The sequence below is a fragment of the Odontesthes bonariensis genome, chromosome 7, assembly GCF_027942865.1.
Source record: "Odontesthes bonariensis isolate fOdoBon6 chromosome 7, fOdoBon6.hap1, whole genome shotgun sequence".
Taxonomy (NCBI): Eukaryota; Metazoa; Chordata; class Actinopteri; order Atheriniformes; family Atherinopsidae; genus Odontesthes; species Odontesthes bonariensis.
In genome coordinates, this window is record NC_134512.1 from 23,012,873 (window position 1) to 23,035,859 (window position 22,987).

At 40.0% G+C, this 22,987-nt stretch overlaps 1 protein-coding gene across 2 annotated transcripts in view; it reads left to right on the top strand.

The window, feature by feature from the left end:
• Positions 1-15,350: 15,350 nt before the first annotated feature.
• Positions 15,351-22,987, top strand: part of LOC142384147 (cGMP-inhibited 3',5'-cyclic phosphodiesterase 3A-like) — a 76,482-nt gene continuing 68,845 nt past the window's right edge. For both annotated transcript variants that reach the window (XM_075470144.1, XM_075470145.1), the window contains exon 1: positions 15,351-16,847. In XM_075470144.1, the coding sequence (XP_075326259.1) occupies positions 15,933-16,847 (915 nt within the window). In that variant the 5' untranslated portion in view covers positions 15,351-15,932. The remainder of the gene's footprint in view (positions 16,848-22,987) is intronic.

A 22,987-nucleotide genomic window follows, 5' to 3' on the forward strand; every position in this document is an offset into this window, starting at 1 on the left:
TCATGTATTGTCATTTTCTTTGGTCATTTGAATTCTTTCCAAGTCGATGGGGCTTATCCCCCATGAGCATCCAGCCAGTTGGACAGTGAGAAGAACAGGGCAGCGCACAGGTCCAGCAAAAGAGGCTGTTTGAATTTTTAAACATTTGCCTTTTTAGCACTTTAATTATTGAACACTCACAGTGAGCCGTGAACAAGTTGTGCATAATGCAGACCCAGAGAAAGGTTTCAGCAACATGCATTCAGAGAAATTTGGCCCCATGTCTGTACTCGGTGTGGTACTCATTACATGAAGAAATGTTAAACTGTCAGAGGACGTGTTGTGTGCAGGACTTGAAAGCCAGATAATTTACATGTTGCCATAAAAATAGATATAAAGAAAAAAGATGTTCTGCAGCTGAGTGGAAGCAGTTTTACCTGTTTTGGTGCCGATATTAAAGCGTGCCAGATTAATTGAAGAAAACACAGGAATATTTAACGACTGCAGTGACTCATGTTGTAATCACATTTGGCAGCCTGACCATATTTCAGTGATGACCATGAGAATAGCAGCATCAACACACGTAAAAAAAGACTGTCCTCCCAAAAACAACCCCATAGAGGTTTTGTTCTTGTAGACAGTTACGCTCAAATAATAAGACTGCACGAGCAACTGCATGTAAAGTATAAAAATGGCATTAAATAAGGTGAAAATAGTATATTACAAATAGTCCTAACCATGATGTATGGGTCTTGTATGAGTCATTTGTCTGGGGGAAGGTTTAAGAAAGCCCCTTTGAGTCATGTTTAAGAATATAAGCAAATGAACTATTTGGTCGTTTTGGTTGGAGAACATGTTAGAGAAAAGGAAGACTTAAGTAAAGCTAAAAAAAAAGTACGATGAAATCCACAATATGATTCCTTTTCTACATGAAACAACATTCTTTTTAAATTTTACGCTAGCATCCAGAAATCCCAGTCCGATCTTGTGGTGAAAAAATTAATCAGGCACAGAACTAAGATAATTTTATTTATCCAGATGGACATTTTTTCATTTTTAAAAAAAAAAAATTTTTTTTAATGAGTGTGAGCATGAGTTTCCATGTGACGCATCTCAGGTGGCGGTTTCTTTCCTACTTGCTGCACGTTTGCATCTTTTCCAGATGGGACTGGACTCATCAACTGGTAAATTAGAAAGAGTTCAACATGCAGTATAGCGTGCTTATGTTCCGTGACAAGGTCTATTACGAGGTAAGGGTGAGGTGATCTTTGCCTGAGGTGTTTTTTATTGCCTAAACCTAACTATTGGGTCAAAGTTAAAAGTGAAGTGAAAAAAAAAGTTAAACATGAATGATTTTTACACCTCTTAAAATCGCTAAACACACGCTCTTTTTTTTTTAACTGCCATGAGACTGTGTCGGAATTTCAGTAAATTCCCAAAAACCCTGAGGGAGTGTTCCTTTTGATGCATTTACTGCACAAACTGGAAAAGTCTTCATTCATTTTATGCTTAAATGTACCTCCTATTGGAAAACAATTCTTCCTAAGCGGAACAGCACAACACATACTGTAAAAGGAAAGGACTCTATTTATTTCTCTCAAGCTTATCTCTGAAACTAAAGTATAAAGTCTGTTTTGAAAAGCAAAGAATGTTCTTCGTTCTTTCAGTCAGGGAGCCAAGCTAATTTTGCCCTCTGGAGAAAAAGGACAGTGTCATGGGCCTGCCAGTGAAGCCATTGTACATGAGAGTAGTGGATAATAAATAACCAGGCCAAGACTACCTGTTCCCTGTGCCTGTCACTATTTAAATATAGATGCATTCTAATAAAGCTGTGCTGTATTAATGCGACAGTTTATAGTTTAGGTACTATATTTCAGTAGGTGTTTATCTTCTAGTGCTCTTCACATGGGCTCTTTACCCGCACAGGCCCAAAGCCAGCTCAAATGTGATTGGTCAATAAGCTACATAGCTCTGACTAGCCCTGCTAACAGAAAACCAGAAACCATATAAATTTGTAGACATGATCATGTTTTCAACAGTCTCTCTAAAACAAGATGAACTTTACACTGACATGTTAAAAGGTAAAAAATTTTTTTTAAAAAGTCACATTAACATGATTCTCCTAAAAAGTCAACACATGTGCTGGAAAAGTCTGGATAATCACATTTGGCTGCTGTATTACCAGTCTATCTGGAATGCTGTATATGATTTCTAAAGAGCAAAGTTACAGCCTTTTCCTCCTCACGTTTCTTTTTAACTTCAGATAAGCTGATATCTTATAATTGTGTTACAGGTTGCTGTAACTCAAGCCCGAGCTTAAAATGCAGTGCATATGTGCGTATTTCAACAGGGACACGTATTCCCCCCATGCTTTTCCTTTAAAGGGTATCAGGGATCTGTTGGTACAGAGTCTCTGTGCATATAAACACTCCTGACACGGGCTAATGTTCAGTGTATCCTGGGGCACACATGCCAGCTGTGAGACTCACCAACCGAGCCCCCATTAACAAAAGAGGACGACAACTATTACAACTGTTAATTACGAAATTCAATTTGAGCAGTTTTGTGCTTTGAAATCCATCGAAGGGTTTCATGGTAAATGAAACATGTCTTCAGTCTCTGCTTGCTCTAAATGTCTGTTTGAACAGCGTCAGTCAGAGAAATCCCTATTACCAACAAAGCGCTGCATTTATAGATTAATCCAGTCAAATGCTTCAGCTGAGCTGCTCCTAACTAATGATATTCTATTTGTGCTCATTTCCATGGCAATCAAATAAACAGACGTATTGAGGGTTTCGGTGTTTGACTAACTCGGGGAAAAGTGACTCTACCCGGGCATATGAAATAAACAAATGCAGGGAAAACATGAAGAGGATGTGAAATGTTTTGTCACCACCATTATGTTGGCTTCTTAAATGTTTCTTTTTTGTTGGGTGAAACACCCTCTGCATTTTGGGCTGAGTGATGCTTAGATTGTATGAAATGTGGCATTAATGTAATATGAGAATGGACTCGGCCTGCAGCAATGGAAACATAGTTGCTATTGTGCACACCTTTCTGCAGAGACCTGCTCCATTTCAACTCACTGAGCAGACTGTGTTTAGTACTGACTGAGCTTTGGATGCAATCGCGTCAGCAATGTGCGGTGCTCAAATGGGTGGATGGAAGGTGTCACATGACAGAATGAATGGATGGTATTTTATTGCAGCTGGTGACTCTATACAAACAGATCAAATTTTTCATTTTTTTACTTTTTTAAACAGGATTCAGGATTCAGACAGTTCTCTTGGTTAAATATGATAAGCACAAAATAGAGAATTAAAAAGTAACTTTATTAGTGCTGAAGTGCTGATGGCCTTTTTGTTTTCCAGCATTACTAAAAACTGTGTTTCACTGGCAGGTTTATATTGTTTGCAGGCAGGACTCATCACCTCAGATGGAAGGAGTTCTAGGATGGGGATTTTATCAATACGATATTGATGCTGGTACCTATAAATACTCCTACTGATACTACTCTCTATGATTTAAAACTAATCATAAAGTTTTGAGATAAGATATGTTAGAAGATTCAACATTTATGAAACATTTGTACTAACCTTTACTGTTATCTGTTCTACACTTATCCACCATTACTTTAAGACAGAGACCTTGTGAGCTGTATAACTCAAGATTGTCCCCACATACTGTATTTCCTCAAATAAAGGGAATATGGTCAGTCATTTCAAAACATATTCTAACCTCAGGCAGAAACACAAGTTAACAGCATCTTAAATCTTAATTTTTTTTATTTATTTATTTTTTTTATGTACTGCCATTAGATTCAAGTGTGTTTTGGTTATGCCGATTTTCATTATCTGTTCATATGAAGTGATGCCATTATTTGAGCTGCAGGCACTACTTGAAAACCTGGCAGTTCTCAGCCTGTCATTCTCCGCTGTAGTTTGGGTCAATATTGTGGTGAGAATACAGACATGCGGGGTATAACTGTAGTATAAACACAGAGGCAAACAGACGTCGGTTCAGTGGACCAACGTAAAGTGCAATAACTTATGATACTATTCTTAAGCCTGGTCTCCACTCTAATCTTTATGGTCTTTCTTTGAAAATATTAAGCATAAGCTTCACACAATCCCTTTTCTGTATTTGTCAGAACAGCTTTCATTCCAAGTTGAACTTCTAAACTGTGAAATGCCAAGTTAGCCCAGGTGGTGCTAACAGCTAACGATGAAGCATCTCACATTTGATTAATAATTATTAACAGTTGGCTTTAGACCAACAATACTCCACTAGAGAAAAGTGCAGCAAATTTTCAAGAATTAACTCTGTGACTCCTGCTGTTTATTCTGCTCTCTAGTGATGAACAGATAGTTAGACTTTGTTGTCTGAATTCTACTTGCCACTGAGGAAGCTTTAGCAGGCAAATGTGTTGGCTTGTTTCTGAAATTATTTGGGAACGCGCACACCACCAGGAAGTGCCTAAAACAAATGCAACCTGTATCCTCGGTTAATAACTGCAGGCATGTATTTATAAATGTAACAAGTGTTACCTTTGTGACAAGGTCGGGGCAGTTGTAAGTTTATGTGGGTTAAATTTGACAGCACAGAAGCCCCTGGAGGCTTCTCTGTAGATGCTGCAGCAGCTGTTTTGAAAAAGTGTCCCTCAAAGTTATAGAATATTGTATTTTTTTGCTTTTTATGAGATTGCTCTCTGGCAAATAGCAACCTCTGATGCATTTGGTGCATTTGAATTACATATGGGAGAAGTTAGCCCACGCTTATAGTTTGGTCATGAAGAGAGCAGAATATAAACACACTCATAAGACAAACATTAACATCTGACACCAGCACCTCTGCCATCATTAAAGGACTCTTTCCTTAAATACCAATGGTGGAACTGTTTGTCCCAGAGGTTCTTGAGCCTTTGAAACCGACTTGTCCGTAACTGGTACCAGTTTACAACAGATTCTCTATACCCATCCCGAAGGAGAAGTTTTCTGTCGTGCAATATATGTTTATTTTAAAGAAGGCCAGAATATTTTCCTGACTGTAGCTACATTTTCAATGTCTCACACTTACTCGGTTAGTTTGACACATTGTCACTATTTTTTAAACACTCTTCTCGGCAGTTTGAAAACAAAAATTAGTGGTTTTTGTTGAAATGCTTTTGTCTTTGCGACTCGGTTGATTGTTCTTTGATTATTTTTTTTAACGGCACAGAGGGACTATGTCTGAAATCTTACTCTACAATCTTGTGTCATAATGAATAAATTGAAAGTTGGATGCATTACCAAAGGAAACAAGCTGCTGTTTATCTTTTGGAGGGAATATGAAATATATATACGAATATAAAGGCAGCCTTTAGCTTCTTTAAACCACTTCTGAAACACATCTGGAATTTCAAAGCTGAATATTTATTTATACTCTTTTGGGTCAGGTTTCTCATGTGTCATTTTAAATATAGTATACATGCTTTGATTCCTGAGACTATGGTATTAGTATGAAAAGTTTGGGAAAAAGAATTTCCCTCCTGTCTTATGAAGAAAAGAAAGTATGCTTCTGTGCTGAAACTTAATTTACAGCACATACTGTACAGAAGCTTGAGAGTGGAAAGGCTCATGTAAGATTTTTCCCTTATCCTTTTCCAAATACTTATGCTTCATCAAATGACGATCATGAGCTATTAGCGAGGTTACTCATTTTTGTCAGTTTACTTTAGACAGCCTTGCCTCCTTTAAATGATGTCAAACAGCCACTGGGAAGACTTTGCAGAGGTTAATAAAATCTCTTGCCCGTCAACACAATTGTCTTCACACTGCTCCTAATGGGAAATGTTAAGTCCTCCCTCCTGAGTTGATGAAGGGGGAAAAGTGAATCCCGGCGATGCCTTTTATTCACAATTTAGGAGCTAAAGACGTTTCCTTAAAAGTCCCTGTTCGGGGTAACAACCACATTGGTGTCCCATAAAAAGTTATTGATATAAGAGAGAACAAGAGAGCAGAGTGGCAGATTGTAAACGGAGGCCTAAATCTGCCTGTTTCCTCTTGAGGGACCACACACTTTATGGATTACTTCCTCCAATTCTCTGGTCCAAGAACAGCATAGCGTGTGCCGTCTCTGTGATGGCAACCGGGATAAATGGTACAAACAGCAAAGGATACATGGCAGTTTAAAAGCTTTTGTCCCAAATAAAAGTTACAAAGAAACACAAAGGGAGAGGTGCTGTCAGACTGTAGGGATCAAGGCCAGCCATGTGTGATGCAAACTGATTGGACAGAGATGGGATGAGGTTGTAGAGTCCGCTACTACCTCTTTCCATACCTATCATGGTGCCCTGTCTTCTCCCTGTATCTTCTTGGTTTCAGCTTGCCTGTCAGTTGTCTCTGTCTGTCTGCTTTTGTTGAACGTTAATTCTCCATAAGTCAGCCAAAATTTCTAATTTCCCCCTTTTTATCAGAGTGCAATGTCATGTTTTACAGTAAACTGCTTGACAAGCGATCAAGGAAAACAAACTATTATGCAGGTCCACTGAAGTTTGGAACATGTGGCCTGAGAAAAAGAAAGTTGACTTGCACGTTTCATTGAAAGCCAACAGCAGCTGGCTGATTCTGAGCGCTGCCTTAAATTGTTCCATAGGTTTTCTTCACTGATGACTGTTTGTGTCTGGCATTTGAAAGACCATTGCCATGTACTTGAGATCCTCGGTGTGCGTGTCCCTCCCTACGTAACTAGACGCATTCTCTTCTAGCATATTTACACTCCATAAGAATAAAGTAGTCTACCAGCCGAGGCAATGTGAGTGAATTATTATAACTTGGAATCTGAACTTCTCCTCTCATACAGACGCTTCTGTTCAGGATTAATGGGGCCTTCACAGATGTTCAAGTTGCCGATGCCATGTGCACTCTCCTACACTCTTACATTATCACTAAGACTCTCATTTGAACTTTGCACAGATAAGTTAGATGGTCCTTCTCCTCTTCATCCCAGAGGACATGGCATCCAAAGGGAATTTGACATTTTGATCCATCAAGACAGAACAGTCTTCTATGTCACCGTAATCCATCTTAAATGCGTTTGGGCCCACAGATGGCAGCGCTATTTCTGGATCCTGTTTGTACAGAAGAGGATTTTTTTCCGTCGAGTTTCAACTTCCCAGTTGTAGTGACAAATTGTGTTCACGGACTATGTTTTTTGTAAGTGTTATCGAGCCCATACAGTTATTTACATTACAGAATCAAGTATTTTTCTCCTCTTTATGCTTCTGCAAAGCCTTAGGTCCTGAATATCATTAAGAGTGGGTTTTTTTTGTTAATCTTTTCCTTGCCCCAGTTTCTCTCTGAGAAATGTTAAATTCTTACATTTTTTAACTGTTTGCCCACATAGTTTTTTACATAGAGGAAAGTCACTCTCCATCTCCTCTTCTGAAAGCCTCAGCCTCTCTGGGATACTTTTTTATGCCCAATAATGTTACTGACCAGTTGTCTGTCACTAACATCTAATGAGTTTTGAGACGTTTCTCTCAAAACGATATAAGTTCTCAATTTCAAGATTGAAAAGGTACTTTTTGCAATATTACATTGAAATATGGGGTTTAAATCATATTCACATCTATTCTTATTTACATTTCAAACAGCATCGGAAACATTTTTTTGGAAATTAGGTATTAAAACTTAGCCTATGCAGCACCTGCAACCTTCACCTGTGGAAAAAAGTGAATAAATTATAAATAAATCTAATGGATTTCTCCCCAACGAGTCCCAGATATCATGTTTAGTTAACTAAACTGCAGTTGTACAGTGTTTCCTGACAGTGATGATTTCTTCGCGAGTTGTTGGTAGTTTGTTCTTTGAACATGGAGAACAAGGCAGAAGTATAAAGCTGTCAATAAGAATTAGTTTGACTGTTAATTGTGATTATGCCATTTGGAAATGGTTGCTCATTACTCCAGTCCTTTTTCCTGGCTGGAAAGTTGCCGTGAAGCACTTTGCCCATGACACCCTGTTTCCCTGACAAGTGAATAAAGTCGAAGGATGTGTTTCTGGGCCTCAACTCCCAGCAGCATTCCTCATGTTTAGGAAAACATGTAAACTGAGGTTGAAAAAAAAATCAAAGTGAGTAGTCAGCTCTCTTGGCCTTTCTTGCGTGGCTTAGATGCAGGTATGAAAGCTGACTTTTGTATGCTGGACGATGCTCATACAAGGTGGACGGCCTGTGTTTTTCCTGGCACATCTTGAACAAACACACACCAATTACATTGGGCTGCCTCCGTTTTATTAAGCATTATTTGCAAAGGCTTAGGAAGTAGGTTTGTACTATGCAGGACAAGAGGGGTAGAGATATATAACACGAGTTCCAGCAGTTTCCCTGGGTTAGCATAAATCCCGGGATAAAGCAGACTATTAGTGTCAAAGATCTGCACCACATCCTGCACCAGCCGGCTTCCACATGGTCTGAATGAGCTGCATTTGCTCATAGCTTTGAAAACTTTCATCTGAAATATTAAAAAACTTACATATGCAACTTTTCTGACTCCCCCTGAAAATATGTGCAATAAGATGCGTGGCTCCTTTCCCACTCAAACCTTACAATTGCATTATTAATCTGAGGCACTGTTTCAACTTTTTCCGACTGCCTGCAGCACCCCTTCTCACACTAGTAGATTAAGTATTCGCCTTCTAATTCATTCTCTAAAGTCTGTCCCATCGTCTGTGAAAAGTGTTGTGTGAGTCCTGTTGGTGTGCACGTGTTCTGCAATTTTGTGCAAAATGGAGACACATCAAACATGTTATGGGTGTGATTAGGTTAGGTTATGCTTTGCATAATGTATGATATGATTGTGTGCTTTATGCTGTGTATTTTATATTCTGTTCACACTAGAAAATAACAAACATATCAAATGTTTAAAGTGATACATTTTAACATCTCAGGACAAATATAATCTCATCTTAAATTTGATGTCAGCAGCACATCTCAAAAAAGCCAGGAGGGGCTTAGTAAAGGGTAGTAAAACTAAGTGATGCTAACAAGAAACAGCAGGAGGCACATGATGAAAATAATTAGGGTTTAAAAAGAGCACCTCAGAAAGGCAGAGTCTCTCAGAAGTAAAAATGGGCAGAAAACTGCATCTACAGATTATAAAGCAATTTCAGAACAATGTTCCTTCCATCCGTTTTCTATACCCGTATAATCCAACTTAGGGTCGCGGGGGGCCGGAGCCTATCCCAGCTGTCATTGAGCGAGAGGCAGGGTCGCCAGTCCATCACAGGGCCACATAAAGACAAACAACCATGTATACTTACACTCACTCCAAGGGTCAATTTAGAGACCCCAATTAACCAGTGTTGTATAAAGTACTGAAATCTCACACTCAAGTAAAAGTATAGGTACCCCTCCAAAATATGACTTTGGTAAAAGTCCAAGTCACTGACTGAAATGTTACTTGAGTTAAAGTCTTAAAGTATCCGAAACATCTTGTACTTAAGTATGAGAATTACTGTAAAAATAGATGTACTTAAGTAATGTAATGAAAAGTATAAGTAAAAAGTAAACAAGGCAAATGCAGTTTGAATGATATTTTTTATATTTTGGTAAACTTTGAAGGTCAAATACACTTAAAATCTACACACAACCAAGTGCAGGCAAAATCTAGACCAGGTTTAGACAGAAAATACAAACTTTGTGAACCTTTAAGTTTTTCTTCTTCAAGTAAGGTCAGTGCTGAAAATGAGGCGTACATTACACCATTAAGAAAAAAATGAAACAAAAAAGGCTGTTACTGTTATTGCCATCATTATAAACAAAATTTAAAGAAAAAAATTGGAGAAAACTGAAGCTTATCTGGCATCTGAAGAGGGAGTCCAGTTTGAAACCCCTTTTGTAAACCTTTCTAAAAAATAAATAGAATAACTCTAGAATAACAGAAAATGCGGCCAACATCACCAAGAAAAAAAGCTGTTACGATTACTGTACTTCACAAGCTATAGGAGGTGCACACACAAGCGGTCATTATACAAAAGAAAAAAAGAATTGGGAGGGAACTGCAGCTTATCTGGCATCTGAAGAGGAAGACCTTTTTTTGTAAAACTACCTTAAAACCTAAAAAAGGGGAGTTTCTGTAAGATAGAATTTCCACATCTTTGGGCAGGCATAACATGCATGGGGTCAAAACACTGTTGCGTGTTTTTTCTTTCTCTCTCTCTTTTTTTTGTAACGAGTAACTAAACCGAACAATGAAAATGTATTGGAGTAAAAGTAGTGGGAGAAAGGCGTAGTACCTAAAGAGAACCCCCCCACACACGGGAAGAACATGCAAACTCCACACAGAAAGATTCGAACTATGCGTCCTCCTGCTGTGAGGCGATGGTGCTAACCACCACACCACCGTGCTGTCCAGATTATTGTTCCTCAAAGTAGAGTTGTGAAGACATTGAATATTCCATCATCATAATACATATTAGTACACAATATCATCAAAAGATTCAGAGAATCAGAGGACATCTCTGGACACAAGGGACATAGCTGAATTTAAAAGCAGGCATTATTCGGCCATATAAATCACTGCATGGGCTCAGGAGCACTTCCAGAAATGATTGTCTATGAACACAGTCCACCGTGCCATCTACAAATGCAGCTCTATCATGCAAAGAAGAAACCATATGTGAAAATGATACAGAGATGGAGCTGTCTTCTCCGGACCAAAGCTCATTTAAAATCGACTGAGGCAAAGTGGAAAACTGTTCTGTGGGACAGACAAATGGAAATTTGAAATTCTTTTTGGAAATCATTGAGGCTGTGTCCTTCAAACCTAAAGAGGAGTGGGGTTATCTGGCTTGTTATCATGAGGCAGTGCAAAAGCCTGGATTTCATCCTGTATGTGGGTGCATAAACTCCTATGGATCATCAGGGCCAAACCTGTTTATACCCTATAAACAGCTTTCAGAGCAACATGTGCTCCCAGACAGGCAACGTCTTTTTCTGGAACAGTGTTGCTATTACAACAGCATAACTTCGTAGTAGAAAAGTCCAGGTGCTGGACTGGCCTGTCTTCAGTCCAGACCTTTCACAAATTGAAGCCATGAAACACAACATGTCATCATGAAACACAACATGAGCTGTTGTGAATACTATATTAGCTTATGAGATTTCCAAATCCTTGCATTCTGTTCCTATTAGATTTTTATAAAATGTCCCAGCTTATTTTTAATCAGAGTTATAATACGCACTCCTCAAGTCTTTGACTGCAGACCAGGCTAAAAGGCTGGAAAGCATACAGAACCTTGCTAATAAAAACATACTTGGCCTGAGATTCTCAAAGTACCCAGAGGCTCTGTGAACTCTGATCATGAGCAGAACAATGGCTTTAACTGTGTTTTGGCTTTGCCAGCTTTGCTGAAGTCCAGCTTCTGTGACTGATTTCCTCCGACAGATTCCTATGAACAGTTTACGGCAGGAAATTTCAGAATGTTTTAGCCGTTTTGATTTTATTTCGTAATTTTACGAACATGTAACGATGCTGAATGGTACATAAACTAACACTAAAGTCAGTATCAGTAGAAAGTGCAACTGAAAAATCAGGAGTTAAAGTACTCGGTTTTCTAGTTACACAAGGCTAATCGCAATGTTAGGCTGCAAGGTGAGGTGGTGGTGTGCACATTTTAGGTTAATTGGGGATTCTGAATTGAGCATATTTGGCTGTTTCTGTAATGGACTGGTAAAATGTCAAAGGTGTACCCTTCCTCTTGCCCAGTGACAGTTTGGATAGGGTGGAGTCCCCTCATCCTATCCAAACGGTCATTGCATAGCATAACACACTATGTTTTAATATAATAGCATCATACTTTATGCTTCTGTATCATGATTACTCATGTAATGATATATAAACTAATTGTTTTGTTGCAGCTGGTTGAGGCAGATTAATTTCTTTTAGCTATGTCTCATTATGTATTTTTCATATGTAGTGTTTTTATATTTACCTTTATAATATCAAAGATTTAAAATCTAAAGTAGTATGAAATCAAACTACAATGCTCACAAATACCATTCTTGAATAAATGCACTTCGTTACATTTCACCGCAGGGTGAAATGTAACGAAGGTGAAGGATGTGTTATGATTAATACGCTGCCTTTTTAAGATGTAACTACCACAAATATGATAAAGATTTCCCCTGTAGCTTTGTGCACATTTCATTAATACATTTGATTATTTAACGATATTTTCAAAACTACTTTTTAATTTCATGTCAGTATTAGATCTGCAGAGCTTCCCTTTATATCAAACACATGCACAGCTGCCAAATGACTTTCATGAGCACATGGTTTTGTTAAAGAGTTGAAGTGTCTGACAGGTATGTATTTTCAGAGGGGAAAAAAACTTTATCTCTGCATTAGCCCTCAAAAATCTGTCTATTAAACCCCAGTTTGTATGTTTGCAATAGTTTGCATATGGTTATACCATATATGGACCCGTCATTGAAACACAGTGTGTTGCAGTCTGGCATGTCTGAAGAGTCACCTGGTCTATAATGAACTGCAGTTTCTACATTTTTCCCTGTACCAAAGAAGAACTGCTGTAGGCAGTGACAACATTAATTTAGTTTCGTTGTCTCTCACCCAGGTTTTTTATATTGGCAAACACATGTTTTTTAATGGTCAATTCTAGTTGTTTACATCCTATAACGTCTTTACTGTCCATGCATCCCTAGACTGGAATTGATAAGAACAGCTTAGTAGGTCTTGATGTAACTCATGATGCACTCAGAAGTTCCTCATGTTTGCATTTGTCTGTAAAATGAAACGGCACAGACAAATTCCAGTTTATCTGTTGATTCCTCGGATGCCCTGCCTAGAAGTCTTGTGCTCTGCAGGCTTTCAATCAGCTGTGTGTGCACAGACACGTGCATGTCTGTGTACATGATGGCGGCATTTGTATGTGTGTGTGTATGTGTGTGCAGAGATGGGTGTCCGTCCACAGCACCTCAGTGGAAACTTGGGAAAGAGCCAACTTCTGCCCATGAGGGCTGGTAAACACTGTGATGGATCTCCTTCTCTGCACTTGATTGCCAAACATAATGTAAACATAAGTTGCTCACGCTTCTTTTTCTCCTCTGTTCCTCACACTTTTAACTCTGTCATGCTGCATTTGATTAATGATATGTTCTTTAAAAATCTTAAGATTTAATGGCTCTCTTTGCATCCGGTCACGCTTTCCCCTAAGGTGCTGTTGTTGTATAGTAATATGCAAGATCATTGAAAGTTATTGACAATGCCGAGTGCATAAAGTGTACATCAAGAATGAGGTGTAGTATCAGTTCATTTTCACAATGGATTAAGAGAAAGATTGGAGGCTTGAGGATAAAGTTGTTAAATGGAAAACAACTCTGTTAGAATCCAGCCTTTAGACAGTGTATACATTTAATCTGTCAGCAGCTGCCCCAGAGACCAGCACAGGTCTGTTTGAGGTCACATCTCACAACTGTCCCCCATGCAACATCAAAACCAGATGCCTGATGAATTGCTCCTCATAAAAGATTCCTGTTTCACAATGGACCATGGCATTGCCTAATAGGGTAAGACAGTTACGTGTGCATTCCCCAGTAGTTAAAATTCCTATGGGTAATTCAGAATGGCCTCTTAACCTGTTTGCAGAAAGAAAGAAAATTTCACAATGAGCTTGTCCTAAGATGCTGGAGGATATAACTGAGGACTATAGAGATTCATCTTCATCTGCCACAAACTATGTCAGAACCAGATTGTGATGCTCCACAGCGTCCGTATTTGGCCAGTGACAGTTTGCTAGAAAGCATGGCCAGCTGTGGGCAATTCGCTGTTGATAACACAGTTACTTGAGTTTAATTTTTCAGCCTATAATATAGTCACATTCACTTTATATGTCCAGACAACACACAGGGACATTGGTTTTATAGATACCCTTTTGCCCCTCACTTAGTTTCTTCATTCCAAGTGGACCGACACAGTCACAACATGTGACCTTCGGTTTTCTGCCTTACTTCAACTCCTTTCTCTGTTTTGCTGTTATCTTCATTTAGTGAAGAGGGAATGTTTCTGCTCCTGTCCTCCACAAAATAAAGCATGTAGATAAAGCAACATTGTTCAAAATCTCCCGGAGAAAAGTTACCTCTGGGCTCTGATAAGGTGAAAGAAAAATGTTTGTGACAAAAATCAGGTCGCACTTGGAGCCAGCAGCTGTCCTTTGTGTTACACTGTTACAGTGCTGTTGGGCACTCGGTAAACATGTGGTGAGAGGTGATGGACAGGAGCTGGCCCCCTTCCTCTCCTCCCCTGCCTTTCCCTAATCACAGCTAACAAGGGATCCGCAGTGTCTCGTATAGAGTCATGCTGACCTGTGTCAGAATGAGTACAGGTAGAGAGTGGATTGAGGAGGGAAAAAGAAAAGATGTGTACCCCCCTCTCACTGAAAAACAACACTGTCTCTGTTTATATGCAGTAAAAAGATTATATATTGAAATGCTTCAGGTTTTAGTGTGTATATACAGGCTTCTTTTTTGCAAGATTGAAATTACAGGGGCTTGCTTTGCTAAAAATGTCTGATTGGACATGGTGCATATATCCACTTTATTTGAGAGGATGTAATCCAAAGCAGGTATTACATGGACATCTGGGAGGACAACCATTTGCTTCTTATATGAATGCTAATGCATCCAGAGAATCTGCTGTGCTGAAACATTGATGCAAACCTCCCACTGTGGCGTTACCCATCATGAATGATACTTAAAGTGGGATGATGGGATGAATATTTCAATGACCTGGTGGAGTGGGGATCTTAGGGGTCAAGCTTGGGGGCGACAGCAGGACTATTCTGGGAATTTCCACTGCAAGGCAGTTCGCATGTAGAGCTGTCACTTCTTTCGTCAGCATCCACACACTTCTCCGCAGTTAAAAATTAATTCATGTCAAGGTTGTTTGAAAGCTCGACGTGTTAACCTTGCAACGACACCACAACCAGACGACAAAATCTACCCACTTAAATGTAATGGCCTAAAATTTTTGCTCCATGTTACGCCATGTTTATGCCACTAAGAGAGAATCTGTCGGTGAAAAAATAGGTCAAACCATTTTCAAAACCAGATTATCTGCTCTTGAATCACAGAAACATAAAAATAAACGTTAATTTACATATTTTAAATACGAAGCTTTCCAAAACAAGATATTCATTTAAATAAAGAATAGAAAAACTCAAGCTCAATCAGATTCCGTGAGGACTACGCCTGCTAAACTGGCTTAGGGGGGTTTGGGGGTTTCGCTGCTGCTCCCTGTGTGGAGTAGGAACTTGGGGGTGTGAATTAGCAGGGACTCACGGCTGGTTGGACGAGCTGGTGACACACTCTGGATTTGCCCGTGAAAAACGCCGAGCAACAACCTGGCGGACACTCACTCCAACAGCCTCTCATTGCTGCTTTTATCCTCGGAAGCAGCGAAAGACTGTGTTATTTCAGGAGGAACCGGGAAGTAGACAGTCAGATTGTTTATGGCTGAACGGTCACGGAGCGGTGCTGATGTTTTGCAAAGACTGCTGCTGTTGCACGGACGGGGCCGTTGTGGAACCACAAGGCAAAGAGAATGACAGAAGTCGTCAGAGACAGCGCGCTACAAGGAGGGCAAAGCGGAACGTGTGTCCTCAGAGAAGCAGTGCCCTAGATATGTAATGATTCATACTTATTCTGTCATTCAGACTAATTTTTATTCAGTTTGGGACTGCAGTTCCTCATCCCGCACCTGGAAAACAAAGAGAATGCATTCCCTGGCAGTACATCTCCATGCGTAAATGGAGAGGAATATGTGCGTATTTGCTCTACTTATTCACTATGTGTACAATAAATGGTGTTTCCATTGTCACTAACTCCTGTCCTGTCCCATGACCACACTGGTATAGATGTTTTATAGACTTCCTCATACTTCATATCTGCCATGAGTGATGGCGATGCCTGCAGAGGCTTACACCACCGGTGCGCAGAGCAACAATTATGAGAAAACCTTCAGCGCACCGGAACGCAACGGTTATGTGAAAACATGTGTCATCCCTGTGTGCCGTGACCGAGACTATGAGACATGGGTGTGGGTCATGTGCGCGAAAATATGGAGTTCCCAGAGACTCCGGAGTGCGGTGTGCGTGGGGTCGTTCTCTGTTTTTCTCGCCTTGCTGGTCAAATGTGCAGACTGGGAAGCTGAAGACAGCAGCAGCACCGACAGCGCACTCTCGCAGTCATCGTCTCCCCTTCACTTTGTTTCAGCCTGCGCGGCGGAGCTGTTGCAAAGTTGCTGGAGTGTGGTTTCGCCATTGTTCACACTTGTATGTGCCTTCTTTTGGGTCGGAGTGTACTTAATCCGCTGTGGGGTACTAATCCAGACCGCCCTCTCCCTTCTGACCTTGTGCCACTTGGGCGAAGTAGCGGCGTGGTCTCTCATCGACGGGACAGATGAGCAGCTGTTTTCATTCACGACAGCGGCCGTGGTCGTGCTCGTCTGCGTGGCCACGGGCGCACTCATGGTAGCGCGGCTGAATAAGGGCATATCGGTGGTCGTTTTCATCAGCATTGTCAGGACTGTCTCGTTCCTCTCGCTGCACAAAGTGCGGGCCACTTGGAGACCGTTCGTAGCGTACCTGGTTGGAGTGCTGGGCATCCTGCTGGCGAGGTATGCTGACAAGCTTCTTCCCAGCCAAGGGAGACACAAGGAGGGCTGCACCCCAGTGACTGGAGCCAGGGAAGAGATCACTGTATTTAAAAGGCGCAGGAGGTCCAGTTCTGTGATAGCCTCAGACATGGCACACTGTCAGTCCAACAGCAAGTCACACCGTCGGACCTCTCTACCATGTATCCAGAGGGACCAGGTAAGAAGTTTCTGTCCCATTCAGATGTTCTATTTCTGCTTTGTTTTCTTTCTCTCCTGGCGAATTTTGGGACTGTGGCGGTAATGAAAAAAGACTTCCTGTAATTATCAGTATTATTTCCTGATTTTATTTCCGCTTTATCATTTTATTCTTGTTGACCTTGGGCAAGTCATACATGGAGTAGTGGATCCTAAATTTTAAAACATTTTCACTTATGTCAGAGCACAACATTACCTATACTGGTGATGGTCATGGTATTGCAATAGTAATCATTTTTGAAAATAAATAATAATATTGGACAATTATTACAATCACTGCGACATCGATGTTATTATTATTACCATTATTATGGGCGATCCTGTTTTAGTATCTAGTGTAGATATTGCAGGTTGTTTAGCTGAACTTTTATCCTTTATTTACTCTGATCAACATAAACCACTTTTTTTGCCTGGTACATTGTTCAGTAACCTTTCAGACATTTTCCAACTAAATGTGATCAAAGTTTATTTTACACATTTTTATTATCAAAAGAGTATTGATTATCATTCCATTCTCTTTAACACTTTGCCTCCACAGTAACACTTTTCAGATAACATCTAATCAAAATGAGCTTTTAAGTAAAAACTAAAGCAATATCTTCTAAGAATATGATATAGTGTGCTCATTTGTTTTCCAAATAAAAGGTTTCATGCTTCACACCAATGTGTTGGAAACCACTGGAAACCACAGATAGGCCTGCAGCAAAGTTTAAAATCAATCTCTTTTATCATTTTTAAATGAAGTACCCGGTTTAGCATTTTGTTGCTAATGGGATGCTATTTTTGAAACTGTGCTTTCAAGTGCTGATGACAAAGCAGAGCTGAGAATATAATGTCAGTGATTCATCTCATTCCTAATTATTTAAGTCAGACATTTTCCCTCTCTCTGAGTCGTTGTGTCTCCGTTTTTGACTTAAATGCCAATAGTTTCACATCACTTATCAGGGCTTGCTGTCCTTAAATCCCAGGAATGACTGTCTTTCAAGCCTCCTCTAATACTGAGACACATGCATACCTGTGTTACAAGGAAATGTCGAGGGGGGCTTGACTTGAACAAACTCTTAACAATTCCCAATCATTTAGCATGCTGAGCATGTGAATTGGAAACAGACTTTTGGAGTGATCAAAGCTCCTGTTGTGACCTGAAAGTGTTGTTGAGTTGCGAGATGAGAGTCGGCTTAGCCACTTGAAAGATGCCCCCAGCTCTCAGGGCTAGTTAGCGAAGTAGTATGCTTGTTGTTTTGTTTTGCTTTGTGGTTACACACACAGTTACATGTATATGATAAACCGGATGTGAAAAAAAAAATCTCTTACATATTTTACACATTTTCTTCCCCTCTAATTCAGTTTTAATGTTGCAGTGATTGACTGCTGTGTCTTTGTTTTTTTTATGTTTGGCTAGTAAGAAAATGGCTGGCAATGGTGTTTGTCTACAAACAACATGTGCATGAATGCTTGTTTATTTGACCCAAGAGGAACTCAGCTAATGATGGAAACAGTCTTATACAATGCATAGAGTATTAATCTTACAATGTATATTGTTCATAATAACTTTTTATTGTTGAATGCAAAATAGTCATTTGCTTATCGTGTATCTTGTGTATAAAATCTGTTGAAAATAAAAGGGACACTAAACAGATGTAAAAATTCAACAAACAAAATTAAATCTTATTTTTTCCTCTTAACACAGTGACAGCAATATAGACGTTAGAAAGACTTTAGACTACAGAAAAAAAGACAGGATGGGTTCCTCTACATTTGGTTTCAGGCTCCATTACTTTAAGAGAATCAAAATGCAGTAACTCAGAGAACAATGAAAGTAGTCCGAGAATTAGTTGTAAACAGCTCTCAGTGATGCAACTACGGCAATTATCACTTTTTAATGCGCTTTAAGTCTTTTTTTTTTCAGTTGTATCTCAATTAAAACTGAGCAGGATGGAGCTACCAGCCAAGCAAAGTCGAAAATGTCATGCAACAATTCTTTTTTGACTTTTCCACCAGCTGTGACTCTCTTGGTCTTGGCCAGGCTGGATACCTCAGCTGAAAGATGATCTCAATTCCAGCTTTTTGTTGTTGGACATAAAGACAGCAGTGCTCAGACTGTACAGTGTATAAAAGTTAGGAATATATTGAAGTTTCCATGACAAAAACCTGAGTGATCCACCGTGCTTTCGAATGTCTGAAGGCACTGCTGGAGCCGTTGACCCCTCGTGGCTTTCCTGTAATTGAGACACACATGGTGTACATATGCCGTCTTGATGGTGTCTTGTCTGTGTGGTCTGTAACGTGTAAACAAGCCCATGCTGATCCACACTAGTCATCACCTCACTCACATTGGGCTCTGGCCTCCCTAAGGGGTCAGACACGCTTTTGAGGCACCACAGCGCTGCCACCACATGGTGATGAGAACAGGAGAGGTGTATGCTGGCAACATGTTCCTAACCGACTGCTTAGACAAAAAAAAAAAATCCATTAGATTTACTGCCCAGCTGAGAAAATTTATAATTTTCCAGAAGCTCCTTGGTTAGATGAACTAAAGAGGGCTCATTCATTTGCTAAGTTCATTGAAGTAATGACGTTTTAAAGAAGAAGCAAAGGAAGGAGCACTTCTGCACTTTATTAACCAAATGTCGACAACACTGCTTTGCATCTGAATTGTTTGAAGAATAATGCGCAAAAACATCTGATACTTTGCTTTTTTTTCAGGAAGTTTCTCCCATAGACCTAAGAGTCTTATCAAAAAAGTCCTTCGCATTGGTAGTTACTGTGTAGAAACAGTTCACTCAGAAATAAATACAGCAAAATAAAGAGGTATCCCTCTGTCTCCTCATCCTCCCGTGCCTTAAAGTAACACTGTTGCCCTCCGCTGCTCTGCCAAAGCCACACTCCAAGGCATGTGCTTAAACCTTCAAGCTGTAGACTTAATAAACAGTCATTTTCCTTCCTTTTGATTACAGTTCTGCTGCCTGCATCCATCAGCTCTCTAAATAGGTGCACTTTGTAAAGCTGGGCTCATCCTTCCCATCAAGAAAGTCATGATCAGCTGATCTGATAGCGGTTAACGGGGGGAGGCCACTTTGAGTTAGTTTTTCTATTTGTTTTGATACAAAATGCCAAGTCAGTCTTCTGTGATGCAGCTGGGGATATTGAACTGGAGGACGAGGCGTGGAATTGTGGTGCGGATCGGTTTTCGCATGACACAAAATCTGAATCTCTCCTGCTGCAGACATCAGCGCTGTCACAGACCCTATCTCCGCTGACAAGCAGAGGAAAGTAGTCTGCTGTGTGTCAAGCACAGCGAGTGTTTTGAACTAAAACGACTTGAGCGGCAAAGCTGCAGCATAACTGAATAAGCAGGGAGCGGGAGTGAGCTGCTCCTCGGACCATTCTCTTTATGAAGCAATGGACGCCACTCCCTTTACTCATAGGAACTCCACCCCTTTCCACAGCACTCTGTTCTCTGTCCTCCCACTGACACCAACACAAATATTATCCCAACCAGAGGAGGAAATTCTTTCTTAACTTGGATGATAAAGATATTCTTGAAATCTATTCTAATGACTTCCTGTGGAATGGGATCCAAACACAATTACTGTTACTGTTGTAAATGCTTCCTCTTACTCTATTTTTGCTGCACCATCCATAATTGAATTGTGTTTGGGGTGGAGGAGGTTGTTGATAGCCCGTAGGGCAGTGATTTACCACAGCACACTCTCATTCCAAATTGCTTGTTTGTATTCTAAACACATAGCCTCATGGGATATGATGTTTTCTTACTTTTTTGACTGGACGTGTATCTGGGTTAGAAACGGTCCCACTGAAAGCCTCCCTGCGTACTTGGAAAGGAAGCAGATATCAGTATGGGGTTGTGTGACTTATGATTGGGTGATCAGCTTCACATTTGCAATCCCCATTCAGTCCCAGTGCATTAGCTATGCTATGTGTGTGTGTGTGTGTGTGAGGAGGAGGAAAGCTGTGGTGAAATTGGGGTAGGGATGAAAGTAGGTCATTTGAGGTTTTGTTTAGTAGCCAGGCAAAACAGCAGGTTTACTCTTACCCACCACCCCCCGGAAAGCCTTGCTATGACTGATACAGTCATAGCAAATTTGAACAAGTTTGTATTTTTGATTTTTGTTGCCTCTACCATGGAGGCAACATCAAACTAGGTTTTTCGTAACAAGCACCAGGCATTTTTAGAATAATCTGCAATGATTATAGCCTTGATCTTTTCATAATTTTAACAATGATTTTGATTATATTAGGCTAGCATTGAACTCCTGAATTGGAATCTATCAGACCATGAGAATAGCTCATTGTACATTTGTCAAAGTTGACCTAAATGTGCTGAATGTTTGGGCAGTTTGTGTAATAATATTTATATTTATCTTACTAATTGTTTGTTTGTCATCCAAAAGATAATATTTTTTTGGTTTAAGTTGGAAGAAACAGTGGGTTCTATTTTTGTGACATGTAGTGGTGAACATAAGAATAGATAGCAACCTCACACTCCTCTTTCAGGTGTGCCTGATATACAACAGTGATTGCTAAAAATATGAAAAATCGTTAATGTCCCAAGTATGTCTGGCTGCAACATACGTTATGATCATCAAGCTATGACCACATCCAACCCTGATCAAATTAAACAGTGCCCACATCAAATTGAACTGATTAGTAGGGGGTTGGGGTAAGAGACAGGTCCAACTCCACCTTCACGCACGTTGCAATGAGATGTCGCTGTTTAGTTTGTCCACTGTTAGCTTCTGTAGAAATGAGGCCATGCACTATGGATGGACTCAGCAAGTAGATATAAACTGCTTACTTTAAGGTTACCACTCCTATCTACGGACCTGCATCTTTCAGGAAAGTAAGTTGTCGTTGGTATCTATATGTATGTATTCTTTTGTATATAGTGTGTGTTTGTGTGTAATTTCTGTTGACCTGAACTGCTGCCTGTCTTGTTCAGACCACTTTCGGAAAATACATTTCAAATGAAGTGAAAAGAATTTGCTTCACTTTACAGTATTACTAAATGGAAACCCAGCCAGTAATTCTTTATCTTTTTTTTTTTTTTTTTTTTTTTTTTTTACATAATTCTACACTTGTGGTAACATTAGTTATATGATTGAAAACAGTTAAAAATCTCCACAAAGGTTTTTCTCAGAGTTTTTGCTGAGAGTTATATGACACACCTAAAGGCCTATCTCTCTCATGTCTGCATGGTGAACATGAAACTACAGTCAGCAGATGAGTTAATCTTAATATTAAATCTGTAGTCAGAAAGCCTGCCCCTGCAAAGTTCAATTGAGTGATTTAGAGGTGGTGTTTTTTTTGTTTTTTTTTTACCGCTTTAAAGAGCCAGGCTCGGCGCTTCGTGTTACTTCAGGCCTTTACACCAAAGTGAACTTGCTCTTTGCTGTTCTTCACTTATATACAGTATGATCACAATCCTTTAAAACCTATATCTGAACATCTAATTTTCCCATTGGAATTCTTTGTCGTCTTGTTAAAGTGTTCCTAAATCCCTGCTTCCAACTGGCTGTGAAGAAAGCAGTTTTTATCGGCAGCAATGATGGCCAAAACTACAAAAATCAGATCTAAGTTCCAATAAAGCAGAATTATCCTTTAAGCTCTACATTACACAGCTCACCCATCTGTGTCCAATTTTTTCATTACCTTCATTTACAGTAACGAGAGTTGCTCATATTCTCTCCCTGCATCTCTGATCACCGAAGCCAACTGAACCATAGGCCCATGACTAAACTGAATACCCCTCTTCCCTCTCCTCTCTGCCCCTGGCAGCACTACACTCTGCTTCCCTACTGATTACCATGGAAATTGCAACGTCTGTGTGTGTGTGCGCGCGTGAGTGTGTGTGTGGTGCAAGCAGTTTGATGGCTGCCAGCTGCTGCAGGCTGAGAGGTTGAATCTGCTCTGAGAAGCATAGAGGGCCTCAAACCACAGACAACCCAAAGCAGCTGAAACTGCAAGACAGGCACAAGCCCCCAGTACTGACACACATCACGCATATTAACACCTCAGCTTCCTAATAACTGCCTCACATTTGAGCTGAATGGTACAACCTGAAGTGAATTATGCATTTGT